Here is a 23,337-nt window from a genome sequence, read left to right as displayed (position 1 = left end):
ATAACCTAACTTGTCCCTGATACTTTCCTAGAACCCACTAGAACATAATATGCAATTAAAAGTCGCGGAGCACAATTAAAATTAAGGGTTGCTGAATTTAAATTTTAAATTTTTTTAAAATATTAAATAATTTTATTAATTCAAACTTGAGATTATAATAATTAATATTTTAAAAATATAAAATATATATCCATCTAAAAAATTTGGTTTATGTGTAAATCCGCTATCATATCTACATAATTAGCGATTAAACACTAAATTAACAAATACTGCAATTAAAAAACAATTTTAAACAAATTCATATGTAAGTTAATTATTACATATAACAATTATTTAACAAATAATATAATGAATAATTAAATTTTCATAACAATTAATCACAAATATATAACATTTTTCACAATAATTTTCATAATGAAACAAATATTTAACAAATATCTAACAATCATTCAACAAATATAAATACTTTTACACAACAAATAATCACATAAAAATTAAAAAAATTAAATTAGATATAAAACAAATAGGAAAAAAACGATAAATACCGATAATGAAAATAAAACATAAACTTGAAGAAAATTGATCAAAGAGAAAAAAAAAACTCAACAATCCATGAGATCTGCAATGTTTTTTTATTTTAGAGATTTTACAATAGCAATTGCATTTTTTAGGATTTTATTTTTATTTTTTATTTTTATATTAATATCCTAAATATTGATAATTATGTATTGATAAGTTTAATTAATATATATATATATAAGGTTTAATAACAAAAATATTAGAGGATTTATATTTGGCTAGCCATATTATTTATTATCACTCAACATCTTAATATAGTAATTTTATCATTTTTATGTAATTTATTTTAAAGAATATGAGGTAAAATTTAAAAATAAAAATAAAAATAGCATTTTTCATATGAATTATGATGATCAATAGTTTAATTATATATATAATATAATTATGAATATATATATATATATATATGATGGGCCAAGAGCACCCCCTTGCCCCCCTTAAATCCGCCAGTGGCAATTAATATATATATATATATATATAGGGAAAACATCATCTAGGGACGTCCCTAGATTTTAAATCTAGGGATGTTTTTAAATCTAAGCCGTTGGATCATCATCCGATGGTTGATTGATTATTAAACGCTGTACACCTTAAGTAGAACGCGGTTTCTACTGTTCATAATGATAAGAGCCGTCAAATTTTCATCCGATAGCTACTATGGACATCCCTAGATTTGAAATCTAGGGACGTCCCTAGATGATGGGTTCTCATATATATATATTGGTTGGGTGGCATAAATATTATTGCGCATTTCATGCGGGGCGCTTAGGTAGAATTGGAATAAATATTTTAATTTATTTAATAAAATAAATATTTATTTAAATTTATTTAATAAATATCTATATGAGATGTTTGTTTATTTTTTTAAATATTATTAAACTTATGATAAAAAGATATATTTAAAATTTATGAACAAAATTAAATAAAATAAAAATATGAAAAAATAATAATAAGAATATGAAAGTTTTTATTTATAATTAAAAAAAATAAATATTATATTAATTTTTAGAAACAAATATATGTATGGATAAGAATAGAATTTTGAAAAATTAATTAGTTAGAAAAGATATGAGACTAATTAATCATTAAAATAAAAATATTTAATATCTTACCATATTATTTTAAATTATAAAAGTTAACTAAGATTATATAACATTGGCTAAACATTAGATTAAAACATTTCTATATTACAATAATTATTGGGAGTTTTTCAAGATTTTGAATTTTTACAAAAATATAATTTAAAAAATTTAAAGATGAGGTTTTAAAAATATTGGAAAGCTTAAAGCAATTGCTTCGTTAGCCTTACTCTGGAGGCAACTCTAATTGCATATATCTCTGATGTTTTTTTAATTATATATATAAATATAAGATAGATAAATCAAAATTTTATTAAAAAACTAATGTAATAAAAAAAATAATAGAAGAAAAAATCATAGGTGAAGAAGAGTTTGCCCGAATATATACACATTTATTTCATCATTGAAGTTTCCCTTGGTGATGGTTGTGGCTTGAAAAAATATATACATTTTAGGGTATTTATTGTAGAGGGAAAAAAACACTTTTGTTATTATTATTTTTTTAATGTTGACATTTGAAAAAATAAAATATAATTTTCATGTCAATTTTATCTTCTAAACCTCCATGTCATTTTCTCATTTCTTTTATGCTAATCTGTTTAGAAAAAAAAATATTTAGTTTTGGCAATTTTACTTTTTCCTTGAATATATTAAAATTTTTACCTTTTAAAAAAAATAATAAATAAATTTAGATGACATATATTTAATTCAGGAAGAAAACTTAGCACTATCACCATCACCATGTGTGATTAGAGATAAACATCTTTTTCCCAACTAAACATCTTATAACATTCTATAACCGCATTTTTAAAGGCATTAAATTATATAAATAAATATATTCAATAATTATTTTTCTAAAAAATTATTATAGTGTAAAAAAAATTGAATCTTAAAAAATTTACTATTCAATTTTGATTAGATAAAAATTTATATGAAACACATTACTTTGAAAAGCATTTATTTTGACAATATGTATTAATTATAACTTGAGCTCCTGGACACGTGGACAAACACGATAGGAGAGTGGCATAATTGCTGTTTGAAGTAGCGTAGCTGATGCATAGAAAGAGACGTTTGCTAGTCTCCCACTATCTCGGGTCAAAAAAGTCATGAAATTTGAATAAAATAACAGAGACTGCCATCGACGTGAGGTGATGGGACATACGTTAATGCCTGCCAACATAATCATCAGTGGCATTACTGTTATTTTCATAAAATTTAAGGGTTGTTTGCAGTGTAGAAACGATAGGCAACTCTCTTTATATAAATGTTTTGTAATTCTGTCATTATAGTATGGCATTGTTGTTAAGCTAAAATTAAGTTTCAAATAATATTATTATATTTTAAAATTTTAAAGGAAAAAATTTCTCTTTTATTTTTATAATTTAAATAAATAAATGTAAAAAATTAATATAAAGAGTATTTACCAATTAATCACCTTTTGGATCATATATATATATATGTGTGTGTGTGTGTGTGACGTGTCCTTCCTATCTAGAATTAATCTAACATTGTTTAATTTGTGTGATGGATTAAGAAAGATAAAATCCATTCTTTAAAAGATAAGGATCCTTCTTTGTTGTACTTTAATTATAAATTATAAAATTGATTAATTGTTGCTTGTTATGATGATGAAGATTTATTGTAAATATTATCATTTTGGATTCATTTCATTAATGGATAAAGATCTTCCTTTTTTGTCACCTTCTAATGTTTTCAATATCTATTATTAATTAAATATATTCTAACATAAGATGAACATCACTCCTTGATTGAGTTTAAATTCAAGACATAGCTAACATTATATTTATCTAAAATATAGCTAACAATCTTGTTAATTAGGGGATAAGCATTGTGGATTAAGAAAAGGAATATATATATATATATATATATATAGTATATATGGGCTACTTAATTATGTGATTAGAATGAAGACAAACCAAAACATTGCTTGTATCTCACATAAGACTACAAACATGATATCAAAAACTTGTTAGATGTGGAACAATGTAAACTATGTGAAGACATTAATGTCTCATATTAAAAGAATTCAACTTGGATAACATGTCTCATATTTAAAACTTGATTAATAAGGCAGACTTTTTAAAGTCATAAATGTGTGGTAGCTGGTCCTAAACTTGGTTGGCAAGGAATGCTTACTAACATGACCAAGCAATTAGAATTCTACTCACAAATTCCAAATGTTTGATCCATAAACTACTATTATTTACACGTTGAAGAGAGAATCGTTTGAAATGATATGATCATATCTATAGACTACGGTTAGATGCCACTACATAAAAAGTGGAATTAGTAGAAATTTTATAAAATGTAAGATGCGTCTAACTGAGCTTGATTTATTTAGTCTGATGTCATGGAAAAGAAAGATTTATGTAACCGATCCTAAATAGTTGGGGCTAACAACTTATTGTTGTTGGTACTCAAATACTCAAAAGAAGAAAAAAAAACATCATGCAAAATCCATGGCTTGTTGAATGTATCCAAATTTTTAATTTGATTCTTGTGAAACAGAAATACTCAAAAGAAGAGAAGGATGATATATTTCTTCATTTTGAATTGAAGTACAAATTTACTATTCATAGAATTCATGCATGGAATGAATTCAAATGTTCACAAATACACACACATAATTGAAAGAAAAGAAAGGTGATATATTTCTTCATTAAGAATAAAAGTACAAATTTACATGTGAGAGCAATAGCTAAGAACACACAAATCTTTTAACCCAAGTATACAAACAACCACAAGTGAGTTCCAATTCATATTAAGAAAAGAAACTCAAAAACAAAATTTTCAAACATGCAAATCAAGAACAGAGCTTCCAAGAATTAATGGTGGATGTATATGTACCGTAATTCATTAGTGTCCTCTGATTCTCTGTAAAGAAGTAGATAGTAGCTTATCACCAGCCAAAGTCCTCAAGCATCTAATGAAGGCCTCTTTGCTCATCTTTCCTTCCTGCCAAAATGCACAGTAACATGAGAATTGAGAATCTCATTCTTGAGAATTTATACACTTGATGAGATGCAAGAATTTAACTCACTTTGTGCCTGTGAAACTGCATCTCCAATGCTCTTACTTGAAATTCAGGCAGTGATTTGGCCACCTCTGCGAACAATTTCGGGAAAGGAACACTAGTAAAAGAAGGTTTTTCGGCAACATTAACCATCCTGCATGATCCTGATAAAAAATGAATTGGAAATTAAAGTATCAGACATCACATACTGATGTAGAGATTAAAGTATCAGATTTATGATTGATTGTTACCATGAATTTGATTAGAAGACTTGAAAGTCACAACGTATAGAGGAAGTATGTGTGTGTTCATGTGTGTTGTCCAAACTATAAACCATCTGGGGCTTTTCAGATCATCGACGGCAGTATCGAACAAGTCATTGCTTGGATGAAACTGGTACGATCCTGCCGGTATTTGCTCAGAATTGCCCATGAGAACCTGGCAAAGAATCAGGTGTTTCTCACCGTTTTCATCTGGTGTTGACAAAAGAGAGCTGAAATCAATACAAACATAGAGAATTACATCAGTTTTCATGTGATCAATGAAGTCCATGCTCATGAGAATTGATAGAGCTGAAGTTGCTGAACATGCCTGGCAAATCCGAAGTTTGGTGGCGAGAGGTGGACACCAACACCATGTGCACCGTGGCCGAAAGACTTGTAATTCGGTTGCCCAAAGCCATGAGCTATGATTCCCGCCACCTCTTTTGGTGAAGCACCATACCATCCAAGCTTAACATTGGAATCTCCTCTCAAGGCTTTAGTTGATTGAACGTTCATATCAAAAGTGCTCTTTCGGCATTTCGCCGAACGACTTGCGTGCGTGCACTTGCGCACGCCAGTGACCACAATGTCGGAGTCCAACGGGCGCACTCCGGCGAGGAACAAATCCTCCACATGTTTATAAGACGCGCTCTCCTCCGATAAGCTCAAAAGATCCGGCCATGACTGCTTCTCTGGCGAGGCAATCACAGAGCAAACATCCGGGCTCTCATCAGACCTCTCATCAAAATCCGAACTTTCCATAATTTTCTCCTTCTTCTTTGCTTTCCAGCAATGATCATCGCACAAAGGTCTCTTCTTTAGCTGCGAAGCGTGCATGCGCTCGGGGAGAACTCTCGGGAAGAAGCAACGGCCATTGCAATCGATCCAAGCGATGGACTTGAGAATTCCAGTATCCACCTCGATCAAAGACATGCTGAGAAAGTTAACCAAACATGACTTCCCATCAACCGTGACATCCACGGCAGGCTTTCCGGCGACGAAGGCGGCACACAAATCGTCGAACACCTTGCGTGCAAAGTCGATCCAGGAGTCGTTGGAGAAGAAGAGGATGCGGGAAGGACGGGCACTGTTTTTGAAGTTGTTGAAGTCTCTGACCTGGGCGCGCGGAGAGTGGGAGAAGCAGCAGAAGGAGGTAATGAGCTCCGGCGAAGACGGTGGTAGTTCCATGGGATGGGGAGCTCGGAGATGGTGATGCCGAGAGAGCTCCAAACGCGTTTTAATAGCGCGATGAGCGGGGACCAAGAGTCGGCGAAGACGATGCTGCTACTGTTTTCATGACTTTTCTAGAATTATTTGTTTTTTTTTTTTTTATAAATAAATATTTACAGAATTATATTTATAAATAAAAAATCAAGATAAAAATTGATATTAGTTTTTTTAAAATATTCTAAGAAAAAAATTTAACCATATTTGAAAATTTATAATTTATTTTTTTAAATATTGACATAATTTTATTGATATTAATATTGTTACAATATAAAAAGTATTCATTCTCATGAAAAAAATCGGAGGTTCAATTCTTACCAAAATGCATAATGTATAAAAGTTCACTATGGCAGGTGGTCAGGGTCCGCTTTTGCACAGGTGGCATAGAATCCTTGGTCAAAAAGCAGTTGTTAAACATGCTGCATTTGCAAAAAAAAAAAATTAACTATTGATTTTGTAATCACTTTTATAATAAGTGAGCGATATAATTTGTTTTAGGTATGACTCTCTTATAATGATTGAAGATTTATTGATTATCTATTTTTATTAAAAAAAAAGCTAGTTTTGTGGGTTTGATTTTTTTTTTTAATTAAAGTTTATATTTCTTTGTTGATTTTCTTTAAATAATTATTTCTTGAATTGATATTATATGCGGTGGCATATGTGAATTTATTATATTATCTTTATTTTTTATTCGGTGGTGCATTGTCAACTTAATAAATGAAAGTTTGAACTAAGAATCAAGGGCATGTATATATTACAGGTACAAAATTTAAATAGCGAAAATTGAAATTATGTGGTTATTAGTAAAATGAGGGAGAACAATAGAATTAAAAAAGTAATTTTTTACTATAGTAATAGATTATTGATTAAAGATTAAATAACTATACACATTAGGAATATTAGTTACATGTTACTATCAAATTAACTTATATTGACTCATAAAAAAGAAAATTTCAACATGTAATTTATTAAGTATGTAAAAGATATTTGAAACCATCAAACCTACCAACACCCGGGTTTCAAGCACAACATACAACAAATAAAAAACTTATTACTAGAGACTATTTTATATACTCATGTTTTCTTAATTTTTCTCTTTAGCCATTACTATATATTTTTTTTTTTTGAGAAAGGCGACAAACGCCAGAACTCAGGGATGAACACGTGGGGAAGCAACGCTCACCACCGAATCGTGCCCTCACCTTGCGCGAGATGGGGATCGAACTCGGGGAGCCACGCTCGACACTCGAGGCGAACACCCTACGCAAGGGACCCAATGCCAATAGAACTATATTTGAATACCATCATACTCATTAAGGCTTATTAATAAGTTCCTTTTTTTGGCTCATTTCTAATTTTATAATAAAAAGAAAGTAAATCATGACAAGGAAAAGTTTCATCTTAGATATTTTTTAACTCATTACATTGATGTCATTGCTTATTTGCTTATGAGACAAGGTGTCAAATGAGATTTGAAGTGAATAATAAGAGTTTTGTTTTACTTTCTTTGAGGCTGTTTGTCTTAAATGATGACAAAGACTTGTATAATAAGGTTGTGTTAGAGAATATATATAAGTCTTCATGCAAACTTAATATTATTATAATTAATGTTATTGTAAGTGAATCTGAATCCAAAAAAATCATCAACTTAGAGGTTAAGTTTTGGAAAGAGATACGTTTGCATGTTGCTTTTAGTTTGGCTTATATTCTTGTGAGGAGCAATATGATATGAAGGAATGAGGAACTTTTCTTTGGGACAAAGGAAAGAACCAAGGAAAGAATTTAAATGGAGAATTGGTCATGGTGGAGGCCTTCAATTGTGGCATTTTAATGTCAGAATTCCACTTCAATGAATTGAGACCCCTCTTTTTTTTTGTTTTTTTATTTTCTTTTGCACTTTAGCTTCTTTTGATTATTGATTCATGATTTTATATAATAATATTTATTTCTACGTGCCCACTCGGGAAAAAAATGAAACTTTTTTAGATCCTCATCAACAAGATTATGTAGAATTTATTAAAAAAATTTTAATTGAATACGATATTTTTGTACTATTTTTATTACGTATTACATAAGTTAAGATACATGCCTTCATTTATAATTATTTGAATGAATAAAAGTGGTGATACTTTTGATTTACAAAAACACTAAATGAGGATCATAATTAGAAAATAAATTACTTGAATTTAAATCTAAATCAATATATCTTATGCAGATGATAATTAAAATAAGATTCAAATTAATAAAACTCAACTTTTGCTATTTTATTCAAATTTCAGAATTATACAATCACCAAGATTAATTATATGAACTTATGAGTGTAAATTATTGTGAGTGACAATGAACTTATGTAATCCAATAATATGGCATCTTTAGAAAGACATTTAGTTTAATGAGAAGGAAATATGGTGCAAGAGTGGAGAAGCACTACTTTAAAAACCTTCAAATAGAAGTAGTCTTTTAGCATCACAGTTGTGTCAGCTCATATTTTGAACTCTTATCAACACTTTAGTAAGCTGTGCTTGACTTTATTATCTACAGTTGGAAGGAACACAGTTGCTTTTGGGACTATAAGTGTGACATTTATGAGGTTACTCCAACAATACAATGAGGATGATTTTCCTTTATTTATTTAATTATTTATTTATCTTTGTTAAAAGGAATCATAAAGTTTCTCCCGTCCTTCTTTTCTTCCACTGCTGGTGAAAGTGTTGCTCGTCTTATTGTTTTCAATTTGTTTTTTTCCACTGTTGGCATTTGTTTGTGGTTTTGGTGTTAGCTAATTTATGCAACTATGCTTATGCCCTCTCTTTTCCGTTTTAAATTTATCAAAAACAAGCATAAAGAATATCGTTAGATATAATTAATCTAGTGATAAACTCATTCGATATAATAAATATAATGGTAAATTTGCATTTTTGAATGCAATTGTAGGAAATAAGACTTCACATCTATAAACATCAACAATTGTTTTGAAAAAGTGAATAAATCACTTTCATTGAAACAAAATAAAAGTACAATAATATTCTACTAAAGCATAGAGTAGAAAAATAAAAAAAAGCACACAAACCACTAGATATGATCACAAAACTCTAAAAGAAGTAGAAAGAACACAACAGAAAAACAAAGAGGAACAAAGGGCTAGCACAGCTCTGAGCCTGTCTCCTCGAACATTAGAATCCCAAAAGATTCCTCAGCTCGAGGTCCCGAAACTCCATACGACATCGATGATTCCCATAGAATATACTAACTTCGCTTATAATCCCTCTATGACAGAAGGGAATCAGGATAAAAACATATAGTTAATTCTTAAAATAATAACATGAGCAGGTAAAACATTGGCGTTAAAAATACAATTATTCATAGCAAACTAGACATTCCACACAATTGCTTTCACCACTAAATCTCCCAAATTTTCTCATTGAAGGTCGAACAAGCGACCTCCACGAGTCTCAAAGATTGAACATAGAGAGTGGTGGTTCAAGAAGCTATAGCAGTCTAATGAAATATTCTCAAATTTGTCTACCAAAAGAACATTGAATGAAAAGATGATCTACGGACTCAATCTCCGAGTAACACATTACACAAGTAGCCATCAGAAGCTTATTACATTTTCCTTTCTCAAGATTCTTAAGAGAAAAAATTTTGTTCTTCCACACTAGATAATTGAACAGACTAATCTTCCTAGGGCAACTGTTATGCAAGAAGAATCTTGCCACAATGGGCATTTTGTTTTTTGTTTTTCAAATTTGATTTTTTTAATGAGTTTTTGGGTTAATATTTGTAAATTTTTGTATGCTTATAACTTTTAAGTAATAGTTTATAAAACTTTTTTCGCATGGACTCTTGATGTATAAATAAATAAATAAATATATATATATATATATATTGAAATAAGAGCTCTTGTGTTTTTTTTTAAAAAACTATTCATAAAAGTTCATAGAAAAATAAAAATCCTCTATGTTCGTTTTTGCTAAGAAAATAATAAGTGCCAGATGAGCTAAGAAAATATTTTGAATGAAAGATTTTCTTTGAAAAGCAATCCATCAAGCTTTCGTAGCTCAGTTGGTTAGAGCACCCGTTTAGTAAGCGGGAGGTCTTGAGTTCAACTCTCAACGAAAGCATTTGTGCAAATATTGTTCTGTTTTTAATTTATGAGCTTTGTATGTTGTCCGCCTAGAAACTATTTCGTTTGCATCTTTTTCCATCTTTAAAAAACAAATATACATAAATTTTTGCTCTTGAATATCTGCATTGTATCCTTGATGAAAGAGATATAACGATTGTAAAGAGTGCATTGTAAAATAAATTTTTCCAAGAACATTATCTGTTCATATTGATGATTTGTATTGAATTATAAACAAATACTAAGGGTCCGTTTGGATCACGGAATAGGAAAAATAATGGTAATGGTAATGAAAAAAGCAATGATAATGAAAAAGGTGTTTGGTTGAAAAAAATAAATATTGGGAATGGGAAAAGTAGGATAGAGATTATATGCAAATTACTTTAATGCCCCTAATATAAGTAATGATACGTTAATATATAAAATAATTACATATAAATAAATATCTAGTCTCGGTAATTATTATAATTAATTTTCTTTTTAAATTATTTTATTTAATTAAATCTAAAAGGGCAAAAATGTCATTTTAATTTAGTTATTATAATATAATAAAAATTATTGTTAATTATTATTTTAAATTATTATAATATTTAAATGACTCATTTTATGTTAAATATAATTTACTTTAATTATTATAATTAGTTATTTAAATTAATGATTATTATTTAATTAAATCTTAACTATGAGTAAAATTGTCATTTCCCTATTAGTAATTTATTTAATTAAATATATACTGGGTAAAAATATCATTTCACTTTAATTACCCTAATGAAATACTTTTATTGACTATTTTATTTAATTAAATCTTTATAGGGGCAAAAATATCATTTCAATTTAATTATTATAATGTAATATGTATATTAAATAATTTATTGTTAATTATTATTTATTTTAATTATTATAATTAGTTATATAAATTAATTATTACTATTTAACTAAATCTTAACTAGGGGCAAAAGTGTCAATTCACATTCAATAGTATATATTCCCCTCCATTACCCCCAATTTTAGAGGTAATAAAAAGCCTTCACTATATATAATGACATTACCTATAGTATTCATTACCAAGTTAATAGTAATATATCCAAACATGGTTATAAATCACTATTTATAATCATTCCCATTCTAATAGTTTTCTAACCCCTAATCCAAACGCCTCCTAAAACTGTTCTGAGAAGCCAGTGTTTTGATCGCTTCTGCTTCGAAATAGTTTAGCACTCCTTGTTGATCTTGTAAGTTCTATGCTTTATAACACCCAAGTAAACAAAGACACTGCTTCCAAACAACTGCATTAAAGATAACTAACCGATGGATTGTGGCTCATCAACAAAGACAAGGATACAATACATCATGCATCGAGACACAAATACATGACATAAAAGGGAATTCATAATGATCACAGTAGAGACCAAAGAAAGAACATAGTTGCAATGACAGGAAACTCAAAGAAGGGACAACGACACTTTGAGACATCGACTAAACAAAACACAGTAAAACAACAAGCAAAGCTCAGGTTTTGTGTACTACTGGTAATCTTCAAGTTCATCACCCTCATCCCCTTCAGCAGATTCAGCACCAACTTCTTCATAATCCTTCTCCAATGCAGCAAGATCTTCACGGGCCTCGGAGAACTCTCCTTCCTCCATACCCTCACCAACATACCAGTGAACAAATGCGCGTTTTGAGTACATGAGATCGAACTTGTGATCGATGCGAGAGAACACTTCAGCAACACTGGTGGAGTTGGAGATCATGCACACAGCCCTCTGCACCTTGGCAAGGTCACCGCCGGGAACAACAGTGGGTGGTTGGTAGTTGATACCACATTTGAAGCCAGTCGGGCACCAGTCGACAAATTGGATGGTGCGTTTTGTCTTGATGGTTGCCACAGCAGCATTGACATCCTTGGGCACAACATCACCACGGTACATTAGGCAGCAGGCCATGTATTTGCCATGGCGAGGATCGCACTTGGCCATCATTGAAGAGGGCTCGAATGCACTGTTTGTTATCTCAGCAACGGAGAGTTGCTCATGGTATGCTTTCTCAGCGGAAATGACTGGTGCGTAAGAGGACAGCATGAAGTGGATCCTTGGGTAAGGAACCAAGTTGGTTTGAAACTCAGTCACGTCCACATTGAGTGCTCCATCAAACCTCAGGGATGCAGTCAGAGATGATATCACCTGAAAAATAAATGAATGCTTATGAGTATGCTGATATGATATAGCAGGAATGTGGGAAGGGTGATTTGGAATGCAAACCTGAGAAATCAGGCGGTTGAGGTTGGTGTAGGAGGGGCGATCAATGTCGAGGGAGCGCCTGCAGATGTCATAGATGGCCTCATTGTCTAGAAGAACTGCAACATCGGTGTGCTCCAGAAGGGAGTGGGTGGAAAGGACACTGTTATAAGGTTCAACAACAGAGGTGGAAACTTGAGGAGAAGGGTAAACAGTGAAGCCAAGCTTCGATTTCTTGCCATAGTCAACTGAAAGACGCTCAAGCAGAAGAGAGCCAAGGCCTGAGCCAGTGCCACCACCAACAGCATTGAAGACGAGGAATCCTTGGAGGCCGGTGCAGTTATCAGCAAGCTTCCTGATGCGGTCAAGGCACAAATCCACAATCTCCTTGCCAACTGAAAATAAAAAGTAGAACCATCAACTAACTGAATAAACAATAAGATGAAAGAATCAGCCAATGGTAAATAGATCAGGAGAATTACTGGTGTAGTGGCCACGAGCAAAGTTATTGGCAGCATCCTCCTTGCCACTGATGAGCTGTTCCGGGTGGAACAGCTGGCGATAGTATCCAGTTCTCACTTCATCAATCACAGTGGGTTCCAGATCGACAAACACAGCACGAGGGACATGCTTTCCAGCACCAGTCTCACTGAAGAAGGTGTTGAATGCATCATCCCCTCCTCCCGGACTTTTGTCAGAGGGCATCTGCCCATCAGCCTACAAAAGCATAGAGATGTAAATCAGAATGCAAATCGAGCATGACTCCAAAGACAATGAAAACTGTACAACATTAGGCATGCAGTAGTTCAACAAATTACCATGTTATTTGAATGAAAACAGCTGTTTATGAAAACATTACAGTGACAAAACATTGGGCTGATTGAGGACAATGCCCACAAAACATTACTTAATATTGTCATTGCATACCATCCTGGTTAGCAGGTTTCTAAAAATAAAACATAAATCACAAGAAGCAGTGACTAGAATATGGAAGATATGAGAGCTAGATTGTTCACAAAATCAACTTTCTACGTGAATCCCATATGACTTTGAAACAATAAGAAATACCAGATCCAGGAGGTAATGAGATCATAACTCAATTACATGAATAAAAGGAATGAAAAGATCCACCTCCTAAACATTGAGATGATTAGGACAATGCCCGCAAACCATTACTTAACATTGTCATTGCATACCTATCCTCATTAGCAGGCCAGGGTTTCTAAAAATAAACAACACATCACACAAAAAGGCAGTGCCTAGAATACAGAGGATCTGAGAGCTCACAAAATTAAACATTTTAAATGGATCTATATAACTTCAAAACAATAAGAAACTCCAGGATCCAGGAAACAAGAAGATCATAATTCAATTACAGGGAGGAAAGGCGTAAAAAGATCCCCCGTCGGATCAAAACGCAATAGATCAGCATCAATATCTCTTAAACAGGAAAATTTTCTCTCAATGATCAGATCTTACCATAAATCCATTCAGAAACAACAGATCTACAAAAACTTGAATATAAGAACTAGATTTCAAAGACCAATAAAATGAAGGCATCCCACATTTCACCAGGATCAGAGACAAAAACATAATAGAAAATTAGACCAGCACCTAGACCACCAAACAGATGAATATATCTACATCAATGACCAGATCCATACATCAAGAGAATCAGAAATTAGATACCTACAGAACTAGATGAGAACGAACCAATTTCAATAGAGAAATGGAGGGAAGAGAAACCACATTACAATATAAGAACAGGGATTAAGCACAATATGCCATACGAATCTAATCGAAACTCACCTAAACAAATATAATATCCATCTAAATGAACGGATCTAATCATCAAAACATTCAAAAATCACAGATCTACAGTAATAAACACCATAGAACAATAGAACGACTCGATTATCATCAAAACAGCTGAAAAACCATCTCCACGACCAGATCCGATCATGCAGACACATTCAGAAAGTGCAGATCTAAAAAAAAACCAGATTATAACAAGCCCACTTCAGGATAATTAAAGTGAAGAAACCCACATTTCATCGAGGACAGCGAAAAACGTTCAGATCTAGCTAGAAAAACATTCAGAAGCTACAGATCTGCAACACTAGATGATAAGAACTCGAATACGGGATCAATAAAGCAAATGAATACCATAAAACATCATAGAACAGTAGATCTAGCATGGATCTGATAAAACACAACAATGCTAAGAAGATTACAAAGAAATCCCACAAACCCACCGCACAAAAGAGATGAAAATAGAGATCAAACATGAGATCGAACAAATAAAACAAAGAAATGCAGATCTAGAGCATAGAGAGTGAAAAATATACCTGAATACCGTGTTCAACGCAGTACAGCTCCCAGCAAGCATTGCCGACCTGGATCCCTGCCTGGCCGATGTGAATCGAAATGCACTCTCTCATCTTCGCCGGAGGAGATGAGGAACTCGAGAAGGAGGAGGAGGAGAAGAAGAGAGAGATCTCAAGGGCCGACGTGTACGAAGACGCCGTCCAATGCTGCCAATCCTCGAACCTCGCGGCACTATTTATAGAACATTCGGATGTTATTACAGAGTGGTTGTTAGAGAACTGAGAAAAGTGACCTTGTTTTGGAACTTGCTCACGTGGATGTATATCATTGGCGGGATGATTCGAAATTTGAATTGAGTTTGTTTCCAAACTGGCTGGTTTTATCTTGGAGGTGGTTAGTCAACCATAGTTGGGTGGACGATAGCCAACGAAGAAGCTGCGCGGTTGCTTTCTTCTATTAATATCAATTAAATAGTTGTTTTGAAAACAAGATTTCTATTTTTAATTTGTTAATCCTGATTTTTTTACTTTTAACATTTAATTTAATTTTTTTTTTTAAATAAATCCTCTTTAGAAAGAAAGAACTTCCATACAGACCCAATCCTTTCACCAAAGTTCATCCTGTGGCCACGTGACCTCACTCGAGGTCAAGAAACATTTAGGGGACTTGTTCGAGCAAGATCACTTTATGTCACAAACAGTCTGTTTAGCTCAATTTAGAAAAATTCTCTTGCATTTAGATGAAACAAACAGGGTTAATCTCTAGGAGCTTACTAAAGCTTTGAAGAGTCATCACACCTAACTCATGCAAGCCCAAATAAGCTCTTTTGATGTGTGTGTATATATATATATATATATATATATAACGCAACCTTAATTGCAACTCTCACAAGGTATTTTAAGGACGGAAGTGTAGATCATAACTGTAATTTTTCAAAAGATATAGTTCACAGTAAACTATTGATCATTCGACACTTAAAAAGTACTAAAAAATTACAAAACATGTAAAATTCCTGAGGATAATTATATGTTACTTAACTCTTTAATAAATCTTGCAATAATCGGAGAATTAAGCTCAATGAAATACTAAATTTTGGGATCATATATGGCTAAAATTAAGTCCAAGTAGTTAATTGAGTTCATATACAAGAAGAAGTCAGCACACTACAAAGAAGAGACCAACTCCAAGTACAGATACTTAAAAACCCAACAACAATAAAACCTAATACTGTTTCTGACCATCCGGCAAGAAGAAGCTAACATCTCTATGACCTCTAAGAAGATCAACAACCAATCTCATAGACGGACGATTAATCGGCAAATAACTAGTGCACAAAATCCCAACACGAAGAACACGTACCATCTCTTCATACTCACAAGCAGACATTTGCTGCAGCCTTGGATCTATAACAAGCTTCAAATCCAGCTCTTTCCCAGCCACCTCTTCTCTCACCCATTTCACAATGTCTTTGTTCTCCCCAAACAAAGGATCTATTGCTTTCCTCCCAGTCACCAGCTCCAGCAACACCACTCCAAAGCTATACACATCACTCTTCTCATTTATCTTCAATGTGTACGCATACTCTGCATTAAAACACAACATAAATACATAAATTATCATAACATTATCATTATCACATATATATATATATAGAGAGCATTACCAGGAGCAATGTAACCGCAGGAGCCAGCCACGTGAGTGGTGACACAATCTCCAGCCTCTTTGGGTAATACGCGAGCGAGCCCGAAATCGCCAACGTGGGCGCGGAACTCGGAGTCGAGGAGTATATTGCTTGGCTTTACATCGCGGTGGACGATAGCGGGTACACAGTCATGGTGCAAATAAGCGAGGCCTTGTGCTGCTCCCACGGCAATCCCTACCCTCCGATCCCAATCCAACGGTGGGTTTGCTTTATCGCCATGCAACGCTTCTCTTAAACTCCCATTGGCCATGTACTCGTAAACGAGGACCTTAAACCCCTCCGCGGAGCAGCAGAACAGGAGTTTCACGATGTTACCATGCCGCACTCGGCCTAGTGTTTCCACTTCCGCTTGGAACTCGCGTTCCGGTTCCGGCCCGCGTGGACAGGTCCATAACCGTTTGACCGCAACGGTTTGGCCCGTTTTTAGCATGACCCGATAAACCCGGCCTGAACCGCCTGAACCGATTAGGTTCTCGTCGGTCAGGCAGTCGTGGATCTCGGCCTCGTCGAACCCGACTCGCTGGAAAGAAGTAGACTTCCAACTTGGCCCGCGTTTGAATTTTCCGGTTCGGGTTGATCGAGCCCGGCGGAACCAAAATAAACCGGCGAGGAGAACCAGGCCCACGATTAAAACGACGAAGGTATATAAGGCAGCGCGGGAATGGATTTTACCTTTGGCGGTGACCAAGGGGCATTTTGGGAAAAGCACAAGGTCGGTGGTGCCGGAGGAGGAGCAGAGGTTTGGGTTTCCGGCGAGGCTCGGGAGGTACACCGGCGACGCAAAAGCCATGGGGATCGGTCCAGTGAGGTCGTTCCCGGAGAGGTTGAAGATGTTGAGATTTAGATTCGCTAGCTCTGCTGGGATCTCGCCGGTGAGGTGGTTTGATGAAAGATCGAGATAGGTGAGCACCGGGAGTTCACCAAATTGGGATGGGATCTCGCCGGAGAGGTCGTTCATGGAGAGGTTGAGCTCTGTGAGATCTTTCCACGATCCCACCGGGATCTGACCTGAAAGAATGTTGCCTTGAAGATCGATCTGCTCCAGCTTCGAGAGCCTGCCGATGCACGCCGGGATACTGCCGGAAAAGCGGTTCATGCCGGCATCGAGCATGGTGAGTTCCTTAAGCTGGCAAATCTCCGGCGGGATCTCACCGGAGAAGTTGTTGCCGGAGATCAGGAGCTTGGTCAGATTCGAAGCGGTGGAGATCGACGACGACATCGGTCCCTGGAATCCGTTGTTGCTAAGCTCGAGGTGGTACATCTTCGAGAGTCCCCAGAACCGATCAGGTACCACGCCGGAGAGCTCATTCTCCTGGATCCGCACATAATAGAGACTATCACAATCTCCCAAGCTCGCCGGAATCTCGCCAGTGAACCGATTCCGGAACGCCACCAGTCGCTGGAGACTCCCCCGCATGCACAAATCCGGCGGGATTCCACCGCTAAACAAGTTCTTCGACACATCAATCTCCTCTAGATCGGAATACCGGCCCAGGTACTGAGGGATCTCGCCAGAAAAGCTATTGTTGAAAGATCTTCAAATCAACCAGATTAGGGTTCATCGCCATGACTGCCGGAATCTCGCCCCTAAAGAAGTTATCATTGAGCCCGATGAACTCCAGATGAAGGCCGGCGAAAGTCTCCGGCAACTCGCCCGTGAGGGCGTTCTCGGAGGCATCAAACTGGCGAAGAGAGGTGAGATTGCCGAGACTCTCCGGGAGATCGCCGGAGATCCTGTTGGCGTAGAGCTCGATCTGCTCGACGCTCCTCAACCGTCCGATGCTCTCCGGGATTGGGCCATCAATGGCGTTGTTCGACAGATCAAGGTGTTTGAGTCTCAAGAGATTCCCCACCGACGCCGGAATCACACCGGTGAGATTGGTGTAGGCGAGCCAGATGTACTCGAGATTCGTGAGATTCCCGATCCCAAGAGGAATAGGGCCACGATCGAACTGGTTAAGCGCAAGCCTCAACTCGGTTAACTCAGTCAAACCCGCTATAAACCCAGGTATGGTGCCGGAGATTAAATTAGAGTAAAGGTTGAGAACTCTGAGCACAGGTAACCGACCCGAAACTCGGTGGAATCGGACCAGAAAAGTTGTTCTGAGAGAGGTCGAGTTCAATAAGAAACATGAACTCAGGCTCGAACTCAGGCAATGTTCCAACGAGGCTGTTGGATGAGAGGTCAAGCTTACGCAGTCGATGACACGGCGCAAGATCACTTGATGAAACCGTGCCATTGATGTAATTCCATCCGAGTTTTAGCGTCTCCAGAGATGAAACTCGGCAGAACTCGGTTGGGAACCGGCCGGAGATGCCGTAGTTAGTTAGGTCGATGGAGAGGATGGAGTGGTTGGCAGTGTGACACGTGATACCGGTCCAGTTGCATGGGTTGGATAGACGGTTCCAGTCACTGAGTTTGCCGGCCGGGTCTCCCAACCGAGATTTGGCGTCAAGTAAGATATCACCATCATCACTATCACCGTCCCTTTGGGCTGGGACACAAGTTAGTAGTAGCAGTACTAGTGGGAGGACGGTGAGGAGAAGGATTGATGCCATTGTGGTTAGTGAATTTGGTTTGAGAGAAGATTATGAAGAGTGTGAATATGGGATGAGATTAGATTGAAGGTTAGGCAAAGAGAACAGGGTGATTGAGAATAAGAATAAAATTTAGATAAGGATAGAGAGAGTGGAACTTTATTATTGGCTGGAAATGGAATCATCTGGAAACGAGAACGGTTTCTCGCCGGGAACTGGTGTTGTTGTTCTCGTGATCCGGCCGGGGTTTGTTTTGGATTGGAAACGAGTAAAGGGAAACGTTTTCATGAGTTGGATTTATTAGGATTTATATATTGTGATGTGAGTGTGAACACTGTAGCGCATGGTTCACGCATGGCATGGTGGTGTGTTAGTGGAAAGACGTTTATGCCCTTGTTTATATTATTATTTAGTTTGAGAATTTGAGGGGGTGTTTTGGGAAGATTAGAGCGTTTGCTTAGACCGAGGTCTAACTCCGTCGGCGTGCCGGAGTTGGGCAGGAGATTAAGTGTCGGTTGAGTTTCCCAAAAGAGCCAAATAGGGATTTGATGCAGCACATGCTTTTTTATATTAAATAAAAATAAAATATATATATATATATTAGATTTATATAGGCAAGAATATTAGTAGTAGCTCATGAAGAAGAAGAAGAAGAAGAAGAAGAAGTTCATAATTCAAATTAAGATGTTTGATGACTTTTTAATGTTTTATTAGATAGATACAGTGAGTTTGTGGAATATTTAGTTGGGAAGGATAAATGCTAGAGCTACAATTAGTCCATGATGCTGCTACATGTAACAATTAATCATTCCTCAATCAGTGGCTGCTAGTGGGACTTAGCTGGTCTTATGTTCAGAATTCAAAGCTATAGCCAACCAAAGTAAAGATATTTCAATCATTTAAGACACACAACTGACAACTCCCTAACACTATAGGTTCAAATAGAATGGTAATCCTTTTTGGCAGACAGATATGCAGTATTAACAGTGATAATTTTAGTATAGTATTTATATATATGTGCTTATAGCCTATATATATTCTGGTCCTACCAAGCATTTCAGAACATCATTGTGGATTGAAAGACTTAGCTAATTAATTCAAATATCAGTAATATATATATAGTAGAACTTTTTTAAGCCATGATAATGCATGGTTAATAATTAGGAATGTTATATCACGGAATGGACTACTTTGGACATCACTGGTGCAATTACAATGGAAAAAGTATGTGGGACTGAAACACCGTAAGTATCACATCAATATAGAAAAGGCATCTTTGAATTATGAGGCTTGAATAGTCCCTTTATGTGATGCCAAGAAACTTAATAACGCATGCTACCGACATTGGAACTAGCCATTGAATGATTTGCGTAGTCTGTTTCACTTAGAATCTGATTCATATTGGACCCATCATTAACCGGAATGTTTTTCTCTGTAAAAAGCATTATCTTTTATTGAAAACTTGACGGACAAATGAATTGAATTTCTAGAAGAAGAAGAAGATTGATAGAAAACAATTCCAAATTCTTAATATCTCTTAAAACAGTAGAGATTGGATTCGTTCCAATAATTGAGAGTCATACGTGTCAAATTCATCAGTAATTTATAAAATAATATAGCAAATTTTAGAGTAATTGATTTTTTTTTTCATCTGTTAAATATAAATATAAATTTTCCATCATATTAATTTAAAGCTTTTAAATTGAATCAAGTTTTAATTTAATGTGTATTCAATTCTCGAGGTTTTTCATGCATGAGTAGTGTGACCTTGATGATAGTCAGGTCTGTCAAGATGACATTACCAACTAATCACTCACCTCTAGTCACTTTGAGATTCGCCTTGTGGTAATTTTTAGATACACACAGTTATGCCTATTTTGTTATTTTCCTGCTTTTTACGTCTTTTGCTCTTTCACTTTTGATGGTGTTTTGTTTTGTTTTTTGTTCCACTTCAAGTGGACAGTTTTGGTTATCTATTGTTGTATCGCTCTTTTATTTTTTTTTCTGTTGTTTTTATGTAGTTTCTCATGTTATATCATGTTACTTTTATCTTAATGCATTGTGATTTATTTAAATTTTTAAAAAAAAAATTAATGTGTCAAATTAATAGTTTTATCGGCATTACTTCATGCAAGTATTTATTTATTTATTTATTTGTATCGTTAAGCCTTTTTCTATATATAGTCTATAGATTGGTTTTTGAACAATAGAGAGATTCTCATTTTAGACTAATTCACACATTGCAAGAGTACTTAATGCTCACATTTGTAAACATATTGACTTTATACTTAAATCAGTTACATGCATGATTATAAACCTTGGAATTGAGCCATAAAATAGTGCATTATGTTTTATATGCAACTATAATATTAAATCATTACCATCTTTTATACCAACATGAGTCATGGACACACTAAACTAAGAATTAGAACAAATTAAGTAAAATAAATAAATAAATAAATTAGTAGGAGAAACAATATTAGACAAAATACAACTGAGCGACTCAATGGCAAGAAACTACCATTCTAACAAATTATTTCATTTTCTTAGTAAGATACAAACACATGAGTCCATTATCTCTTCAAATGTCATTATCATAATTAAACAAGCAAACACTTGAACCACCTCAATCATGCAGAAGAAACATTACAAATAGAAATAAGAAATAATAATAATAATCCAAGTTCAGTGCTCAACAGCTAGAGGTAAAAGACAATGTTTATACTGCTACAAGAGCAAATTTAAACACATGAACAGCATGATGATTGATGAACAACAAGTGTCTATGAAGCACATGAACAAAGAAATTACAGAATTCATATATATATATATATATATATATTTAAATAAAAAAAAGAAAATAGAAGCTAGAATACTTAAGAGTGTATATCAAACCGTATATATATACGTAGATAGTTGGGCATGTTGGTAATATTGCTTCTTTCCATGTTGCTCCTCTCTTTGCCTGGCTCCATCCTGTCTGCCTTTCTTGAGAGCTGTGGGAATGGGCACAGGGGCCTTACATTGACACAAATGCCCTTAATGAAGGGGAGGATGGGATTGGGAGGGTTGGGGCATTTTGGTCATTGTAAGGTGAGTGTGGGTGTTTTGCCATTGAGAAAGAAGAAGAAGGAAAAGAAGGACAAGATGATGATGAAGCCAAAAATGAGAAAGGGAGAAGGAAAGAGAGCTTGGTTTGGTTTATAAGGAATGAAATTTGATAATATATTTTATATATTATAAATATAAATAATGAAATGAATGTTTTTGTTATATATTTTAATATATGTAAAAGGGTATGGAGAGTGGCATTTTTGTCTTTGGGTTTGTTTTGGTACGCTAGGCCGGTAAGAGGGTCCTTTCTTCTCTCCGGGCCAAAACATTCCTCATTTTGTTCTCTCTTCATTTCACTCGTTTTCATTTTATATATATTATAAATTATCCTGTTGATAAGTTATTAATGATTAATTATTTTTTTTAATATCAACCTATATGTTATTCGAGTGGTTCATAAACAAAATAATTATAATTAAATTGTATAGAATAAAATTAGAATCAAAATTAAAGAAGTAAATAGTTACCAATCAAAGATCGTTTAGCTTAGTGGTATATGTCGGCTTTACTTGAGATGAGACTTGAGTTTGACTCTCTCACACCTCGAATGGTGAAGGCATGTGATGATATATTAAGCATGTTTTTTATTAATATAATTTTTTAATAGGAGTTTATGTATTTTATAATAATAAATAAATAAATAAATAAATATTTTAAAATTATAAAAAAAATCTACCGTGAGAAAGAATTAATTAATTAATTTTTTTATGGTACTAATCACTTACACTAGAAGCATAAAATTTTTTTAAAAAAAATTACTCATGAATTAAAATGATACCTTTTTAGTCACATCAGTTACACCTCAAAGCTTTGTTTTGGTGTGAGGCTGTCAGCTGATAGCGGCTAAGCCAACTCCATTATATAATATATCAGTGCCCACAACAAGAACATCCAGCTATGCTCAAAAGCTACCAAGTCCCAACCCACCTCTATTTTTACATTTTCATTATAAATAAATTATTATTAAATAATTAATAGATATTCATCAAATAATAATAATAATAATAATAATGATATGGTAACCAATCTCCATCCTTAGGTCACACAAACCAATCACCAATAGGCCCTATAGCTTCCCTCTAGTGGTTTTATAAATGACAGATG

At 34.4% G+C, this 23,337-nt stretch overlaps 3 protein-coding genes and 1 non-coding gene across 5 annotated transcripts; 1 reads left to right on the top strand and 3 right to left on the bottom strand.

Moving 5' to 3' along the window:
- Positions 1 to 4,300: 4,300 nt before the first annotated feature.
- Positions 4,301 to 6,230, bottom strand: LOC120274466 (probable inactive poly [ADP-ribose] polymerase SRO3). The gene is made up of 4 exons (XM_039280999.1): positions 5,287 to 6,230; positions 4,947 to 5,188; positions 4,723 to 4,859; positions 4,301 to 4,637 (listed from the first exon to the last, which is right to left on the bottom strand). Exons 1-4 carry the CDS (start codon positions 6,144 to 6,146, stop codon positions 4,539 to 4,541), a joined length of 1,338 nt encoding a protein of 445 aa, XP_039136933.1. The 5' UTR covers positions 6,147 to 6,230; the 3' UTR covers positions 4,301 to 4,538.
- Positions 6,231 to 10,238: 4,008 nt separating this feature from the next.
- TRNAT-AGU lies at positions 10,239 to 10,312 on the top strand. The gene has a single exon. It is a non-coding gene; the product is annotated as a tRNA-Thr (tRNA).
- Positions 10,313 to 11,587: 1,275 nt separating this feature from the next.
- LOC120274686 (tubulin alpha-4 chain-like) lies at positions 11,588 to 15,105 on the bottom strand. Of its 2 annotated transcripts, XM_039281213.1 has the most exons (5): positions 14,900 to 15,105; positions 13,034 to 13,268; positions 12,576 to 12,946; positions 12,037 to 12,497; positions 11,588 to 11,954 (listed from the first exon to the last, which is right to left on the bottom strand). In XM_039281213.1, the coding sequence occupies exons 1-5, from the start codon at positions 14,990 to 14,992 to the stop codon at positions 11,711 to 11,713; spliced, it is 1,404 nt and encodes a 467-aa protein (XP_039137147.1). In that variant the 5' UTR covers positions 14,993 to 15,105; the 3' UTR covers positions 11,588 to 11,710. The 2 variants fall into 2 exon arrangements, with proteins under 2 accessions (XP_039137147.1, XP_039137146.1); XM_039281212.1 differs by having other exon boundaries at positions 11,588 to 12,497; positions 14,900 to 15,104.
- An 879-nt stretch (positions 15,106 to 15,984) lies between these two features.
- LOC120274766 (LRR receptor-like serine/threonine-protein kinase HSL2) lies at positions 15,985 to 19,501 on the bottom strand. Its single transcript, XM_039281299.1, is given in 4 exon segments — positions 15,985 to 16,462; positions 16,543 to 18,112; positions 18,114 to 18,650; positions 18,652 to 19,501. Coding segments are annotated over 4 exon segments (2,958 nt in total). The 5' UTR covers positions 19,141 to 19,501; the 3' UTR covers positions 15,985 to 16,100.
- Between the last annotated feature and the right edge of the window lie 3,836 nt (positions 19,502 to 23,337).

The sequence above is a fragment of the Dioscorea cayenensis genome, chromosome 13 (genome assembly GCF_009730915.1).
Source record: "Dioscorea cayenensis subsp. rotundata cultivar TDr96_F1 chromosome 13, TDr96_F1_v2_PseudoChromosome.rev07_lg8_w22 25.fasta, whole genome shotgun sequence".
Lineage (NCBI taxonomy): Eukaryota > Viridiplantae > Streptophyta > Magnoliopsida > Dioscoreales > Dioscoreaceae > Dioscorea > Dioscorea cayenensis.
The sequence above is the reverse complement of the archived record's forward strand: the minus strand, read 5'-3'. Positions and strand labels throughout refer to the sequence as shown.